Source organism: Canis lupus, chromosome 11, assembly GCF_003254725.2.
Source record: "Canis lupus dingo isolate Sandy chromosome 11, ASM325472v2, whole genome shotgun sequence".
In the NCBI taxonomy this organism is placed as follows: Eukaryota; Metazoa; Chordata; class Mammalia; order Carnivora; family Canidae; genus Canis; species Canis lupus.
The window spans coordinates 35,089,958-35,096,831 of NC_064253.1; the positions used below are offsets into that span (position 1 = coordinate 35,089,958).

General features: G+C 51.7%; 1 protein-coding gene across 1 annotated transcript; it reads left to right on the top strand.

Annotated features, from left to right (window-relative positions):
• Nucleotides 1-218: 218 nt before the first annotated feature.
• LOC112650405 (uncharacterized) lies at nt 219-5,546 on the top strand. The gene is given in 7 exon segments (XM_049116138.1): nt 219-1,287; nt 1,290-1,492; nt 1,494-1,966; nt 1,969-3,107; nt 3,109-3,459; nt 3,461-4,189; nt 4,562-5,546. Coding segments are annotated over 6 exon segments (3,669 nt in total). The 5' UTR covers nt 219-375; the 3' UTR covers nt 4,052-4,189; nt 4,562-5,546.
• The last annotated feature ends 1,328 nt before the right edge of the window (nt 5,547-6,874 follow it).

Below are 6,874 nucleotides of genomic sequence, written 5' to 3' on the forward strand. Positions count from 1 at the left end.
TTTCTCGGATTCGTGATCTTGGGCACAACATTTGGGGGCTCGTCCGGGATCCGAGAGACCCCCAGGACCCTATCCGGAGGGTTTCACACATGGTGAGTGCACTCAACTTTTTCCACCTTTTGCACGCATATTTCTGAGAGCTCTAACCTGAAGGAATTCCGATCTGTATTAGGTCGGCATTGGCTTAGGCGGACACGCTGGTGGGCCGTTGACTGGGGGTCTCGAGGAGATGTCCCTTGCCCCCACTGGGAGGACGGGGTCCTCACCTGTAAAGAAGACGGAGGTCCTCATCTTTAAGGAGGCCTGACTGCCAGCCCTTCGCGGTGCTTTCTGTTTTCTCTCTGCGGCCGCACTGGGACGTTTGTCTGTGTTACTATGTCCTTGTTAACTGTTTGTGCATTTGTCTGTGTTACTGTGTCTTTGTTAACTGTCATAACTGTTTACATAAGGAGAAGGAGATTACAAATCTATCGCATATCAGAATGGCCAGCCTTTGGCGTGGGACTGCCCCGAGAAGGAACTTTCCACCTACCTACTATCTTACAGGTTAAGGCCGTGATCTTCAGGGACAAACCCGATGGCCACCCTGACCAGGTGCCCAACATCCTGGCCTGGCAGGACATGACCGAAAATTCCCCTCCTTGGCTAAAACCCTTTTTACCCCCCAAAGCACACAACTCGGCTGAAGGTAAGGAGAGACTCCGGGTCCACCGCCAGACTCTAATGGCAGGTCTCAAGCCGACCAATCTGGCCAAGGTCTATGATGTGAGACAGGGTAAGGATGAGAGTCCAGCAGCCTTCTTAGAGAGAGTCATAGAGGCTTTTAGGCAGCGCACCCCTATGAACCCAGAAGCCCCGGAAACAAAGGCTGCAATTATCATGGCTTTTGTTAACCAGGCCGCTCCAGACATTAAAAAGAAATTGCAAAGAGTAGAGAGACTGGGAGAGAAGAGCTTGCAGGACTTAGTGATAGTAGCAGAACGAGTCTATAATAATAGAGAAAGTCCGAAAGAACAACAAACCAAACTAAGTGACTGGCAGACCCGAAACCTGGCCAAGATCCTGCTGGCCACAACCTGGGATGACCCACAGGAAAGACGGAGGCACCTCAAGAAGCTGGCTTCAGGGACAGGTAAGGAGGATGGCCCTGGTCCCCATCGGGAGCGCCCTAAGCTGAACAAAAACCAATGTGCTTATTGCAAAGAAGAGGGCCACTGGGTAAAAAGCTGCCCTAACAAAAGATCTAAGGCCCCTGCCAAGATCTTGAAAATGGAGGACCTGGCCGATTAGGCAATTAGGGGAGTCGGGGTTCGGCACCCCTCCCAGAGCCCAGGGTAACTCTTAAAGTGGAGGGGCAACCTGTTGAATTCCTAGTGGACACTGGGGCACAACATTCGGTTTTATTACAAACCCAAGGGAAATTGGCAAACAAAACTTCATGGGTGCAAGAGGCCACGGGCACCAAACAATACTCATGGACTACCCGAAGAACTGGATTTCGGCAGGGGCCGGGTATCCCACTCCTTCATGGTCATCCCTGAGTGTCCCTATCCGTTGTTAGGTCGGGATTTGCTCACCAAGAAGGGGGCACAAATTTGCTTCCACCCCGAAGGGGCAAAAGTCCTAAACAAGAAGGGGCACCCGATTCAGGTGCTTGTCCTGAGTTTAGAAGACGAATATCTCCACCAAATGCCCTCAGCCCCAATGACTGACATTGACTGTTGGCTGCGGGAATTTCCCCAAGCGTGGGCAGAAACTGGGGGAATCGGGCTGGCCCAGCATCAACCAGCCATATACATAGAACTAAAGCCAGGGGCAGACCCTGTCAGGGTCCGCCAATACCCCATGCCTCTAGTAGCACGAAAGGGAATCACACCCCACATACGGCAACTACTGGACTCGGGCATATTAAGGCCCTGCCAATCGGCCTGGAACACTCCCTTGCTGCTGGTTCAGAAACCGCACTCTACGATTACAGGCCAGTCCAGGACTTGAGGGAAGTCAACCGGCGAGTAGAGGATATGCACCCTACGGTCCCAAACCCATACACCCTCCTCTCCACCCTGCCTCCAGACAAAACTTGGTATACGGTGTTAGATTTAAAAGATGCCTTTTTCAGCCTGCCTTTAGCACCCAGGAGCCAAGACCTCTTCGCCTTTGAATGGACGGACCCTGAGAAAGGCATCAATGGCCCCCTCACCTCGACTCGACTACCACAAAGATTCAAAAATTCATCGACCATCTTCGAAGAGGCCTTACACGAAGACTTGGGTGAGTTCCGCTCCGAGCACCCTCATTTGACTTTATTACAATATGTAGATGATATCCTGTTGGCGGCAGAGGACCAGGACATGTGCCTGCAAGGCACCAGGGACTTGCTCCAGACCATAGCGGCCCTAGGATACCAGGCCTCAGCTAAAAAAGCCCAGATCTGCAGAGCAGAGGTGAGCTACCTTGGGTACAAATTAAAGGATGGACAAAGATGGTTGACAGATGCACGGAAGGCAACTGTCTTAAGAATCCCACAGCCGCAAACTGTCCGCCAGGTACGTGAATTCCTGGGGTCAGCAGGGTTCTGTCGCTTATGGATTCCGGGTTTTGCTGAGATGGCCAGACCCCTCTATGAGGTCACCAGGCACCAGCAAAAGTTTGAATGGACAGAGGCCATGAACAGAGCCTTTAATGACCTTAAACAGGCCTTACTGTCTGCCCCGGCCTTTGGGTTGCCCGATCTAGCCAAGCCCTTCTACCTGTATGTGGACGAGAAAGACGGGGTGGCAAAAGGGGTCCTTGTCCAGTACTTAGGGCCCTGGAAGAGACCCATAGCCTATCTCCCCAAAAAGCTGGACACGGTGGCTGCTGGATGGCCCCCATGCTTAAGAATTATTGCTGCGGTGGCCACTATGGTCAAGGATGCAGACAAACTGGCCATGGGGCAAGAACTGCACGTTACCCCCCCACATGCTATTGCAGGGGCACTCAAACAGCCCCCAGACCGCTGGATCAGCAATGCCTGTCTGACCCATTATCAGAGCCTACTGCTGAACCCTACCAGAATTTTATTTAAGCCACCAACAACCCTGAATCTGGCAACGCTACTCCCTAACCCAGACTGGGACCCCCCCTCTGCATGACTGTCAAGAAATTTTGGCACAGGGGCACGGAGTCAGAGCTGATCTCCAGGACCAGCCACTGTCGAATGCGGAGGCCACCTGGGACACGGCCGGCAGCAGTTTTGTCCGAGAAGGAGTCAGATGGGGGAGGGGGGGGGCAGCCGTAACCACGGAGACGGCGGCCGTCTGGGCGGGGCCACGGGCAGCCGGACCTCGGCTCAGGGCAGAACTGACCGCACTGGCCAAGGCGCTGACCATGGGGGAAGGTAAACGAATCAGCATCTACGCCGACAGCAGGTCCGCCCTCGCCACCGCTCACCTCCACGGAGCCCTTTACAGGGAGGAAGGGAGGGCTCCTGACAGCAGAGGGAAGGACTGTTCAAAACCAAACGGAGATCCTTGAACTCCTGAGGGCCGTCCGGCTGCCCAAGGCCCGGGCCGTCACCCACTGTCCGGGGCACCAAAAGGCAGACAACGCCAGTAGCGGGGGAAACCGGTGAGCCGATTTAAAAGCAAAGGAGGCGGCCCTTTTGGCGACCGAGGTCTTAGCAACCACGCTACCCGATCCGGGGGCACCGACCCTGCCGGACACCCCCAACTATACTGATGCTGATTTACACTGGATCAAACGCTTGCCTGTGACCCAGCGCTTGCGTGGCTGGTGGAGGGCCGCAGACTCCAGCATCATCCTGCCAGAGGAACTAGGACGGCGAGGCCTATCCCAAATGCATCGGAGTCCTCACATGGGGACAAGGAAGACGGAAGACCTCATACGACATGCAAAGATCACTATTAAAGACTCTGGAGCAAAGATCGAGCAGATTGTGGCAAGCTGCCACGCATGCCAGTTAACTAATGCCACCGCCCATGGATCTAACCCGGGCACCCGGCTTCGGGGGGGACCACCCAGGTGCCTACTGGGAAGTGGACTTCACTGAGGTAAAACCTGGAAAATACGGATACAGGTATTTACTAGTGTTTGTAGATACTTTTTCAGGATGGACAGAGGCATTTCCCACCAAACATGAAACGGCACAGACCGTGACCAAGAAACTGCTGGAAGACATCTTACCGAGGTATGGTTTTCCTGTTAAAATTGGGTCAGACAAAGGCCCAGGATTCGTCTCTAAGGTAACATAGGGAGTGGCACTAGTACTTGGGGCAGATTGGAAATTACATTGTGCACATAGGCCCCAGAGCTCAGGACAGGTAGAGAGGATGAACAGAACATTAAAGGAGACCTTAACTAAATTAACCCTGGAGACTGGCGGGGACTGGGTGACTCCTCTCCTTCGCCCTATATAGGGTGAGGAACTCCCCATATAAGATGGGATCATGTTCGGTCTTCCTCCACCTATTACCCCAATTTAAAACCTGAGGTGCTTGCTGAATTTGATGATCACCAACTTCTTTTCTCCCTCCAAATGTTACAACGAACCCATGAGCAGGTGTGGCCTAAGCTGAGGGCTCTATGAGACTGGGCCACCCCCAGAACCCCATCGACATGGGCCAGGTGACTGGGTGTACGTGTGGAGATACCAACACCGGACACTTCAACCTCGCTGGAAGGGACCTTACCTTACATCGTGATCCTGACCACTCCCACCGCTCTCAAGGTCGACGGGATTACTCCCTGGGTCCACTACACCCAAGTCCAGCCCGCTGACCCACTCGCCGTTCTCAAGGACTTTGTTCCAGAATGGAAAAGCCAACCGGACAAAGACAATCCCCTAAAGCTAAGACTGTGCAGTTTTCACTTATTTCCCACCTCCAAGACTCCCTAGTCTGAGGTTGTCTTTCAAAATAGAAGGAGATTAGAATTAGTCTTCTTACAGCAAACGATGAGGGGGAGGGGTTATGTGCTGCCTTAAACGTAGGATGTTGCTTCTTCGCTGGAATGTAAATGGGAGCGAGAATAGCAACAAGGTTGGTTAGAATCCTGGTTTAATCATTCCCCCTGGCTCACTCTGAGAGCAGCCTGGACCCATGATTGGGTCCTTCCATAGGTTCCTCTGAGAGGGGGAAATGTGGAGGCCGAGAAAATTAAGGCCATTCCACTTTAAGTTCAGCGTTAGCACAAGTACAGCCATCCTGGGCCCCTGTGAGTAAGAGCTGAACTTTACCTTACTTCAGTTACAGGAAGAAAACAGCTTACAGCTTAACATCCTAGAAAGCCCCATTTAGAATAAAAACAGAGCCCAAGCCAGTGGCAGGAAGCCCCTATTAGAATAAGAACAAAGCTCAATGCCCTTGAAGGCCCCATATCAAAATGTAAACAGAACTTGAGGAATTGCTCCACACCTTCTGGAGGTCCCCTAGACCAGTCCTTAAAACTAAGCTGAAACCCACCTCGGGGTCCAAGTCCCTGCTCTGCTGTTCCGGGTACACTTGGACCCAAGCTTGAGCTTGTAAATAAACCCTCGTGTGTTTGCATCGGTGTCGGCTCCTTGGTGGTTTCTCGGATTCGTGATCTTGGGCACAACAATTTTGTCTAAGTCTCTGCTTGCTTTTCTGTTTTAGAAAAGCCAGATATGTATCCTGCTCCTGAAAGTAATGGCCTTATGAAGAATAGGTTACATAATGTCTAGTGTAATGTCTAGTGCTTCAGGTAGTATCACTAGTATGTGCTGCATGTGCTCTACTATTGTGTCCTGGCCCTTCTATCCTTAAGGCTAGTCATCTGCAGAGACTTTCCTTGTCTGCTCTTGGCAGTTTTTGGTCCCTGGCCTGAAAGTGGTGAGTTTTAAGTAGGTGTGCTCTAGTCTGCTTGTGAAATTAGACCTGTTACCACCTCTATGAGAACTGAGATCTTTCAAACCTCTCTGATCAGGACATGTGGTATGAGCAGGAGTTTGTGCTAGTCTTCTGGGGGAGGCATCTCATGGTGGGGCTGAGGCAAACCTGACAGAGAATGGCAGTTCCACCAGAGCACTGGGGGTTGGGGCTTGGTATAAGCCAGTTAGGCTGCTGGTGTCAGCACTGCTCTGCTTCCTTTATGTGGCTCTGTAATTATGCTGAGGAGTGGAGGGGTGGCTCCTTTCTTCCCAGAGAGGCTCCTTTGTTCCCAGAGAGGCTCTCAGTGAATGCTGCCTATCGGGGATGAACCCCAAGAAGAGTGAATAATCTCCCCACTGTGTGCCCCAGGTGCTCTTCAGATAGCTGCCTCCACACTCTCTCCCCCTGGGTTGTTTGCCTGCCTTGCCTCCAAGAGCAGCACAGTATTCTATCCTGGCCAAGGCCACTGACCTTTAAAACTCCAAGCTTTAAGCTGGAGGTGAGAATTCACAAAATTCAGCCCCTCTTATTTTCCAAGCCAATTGCTATGGGGAAATGTTCTCTGTGCTTCTCTCTCTCTCTCTCTCTCTCTCTCTCTCTGCCTTCTCTGAGACCACAGCTTCCTCCCCTCCACAGCAACAAGAATCCACTTCTTCTTTAAACCACTTCTCCATACTTTCTTCTTCAATGTGGCCTCTTCTCTCCCTTTAGTAGTGAAATTTGTTCTGTCAGTCTTCAGGTCTATTTCTAGGTATTTAGGATGATTTAATAGTTATCTAGTGTGTTCATGGGACAAGGTGAGCCAAGTATCCTCCTACTCTGCCACCATCTTCCTGTCTGTCTCTATATCCATGATTTTTTTTAAGGATTTAATTAATTTATTTATCTGAGAGAGCATGAGCAGGCAGGGCAGGGGGAGAGGGAGAGAGAGATTCCTGAGCAGACTCTGGTGCTAAGCAGAGCACTACATGGGGCTTGATCCCATG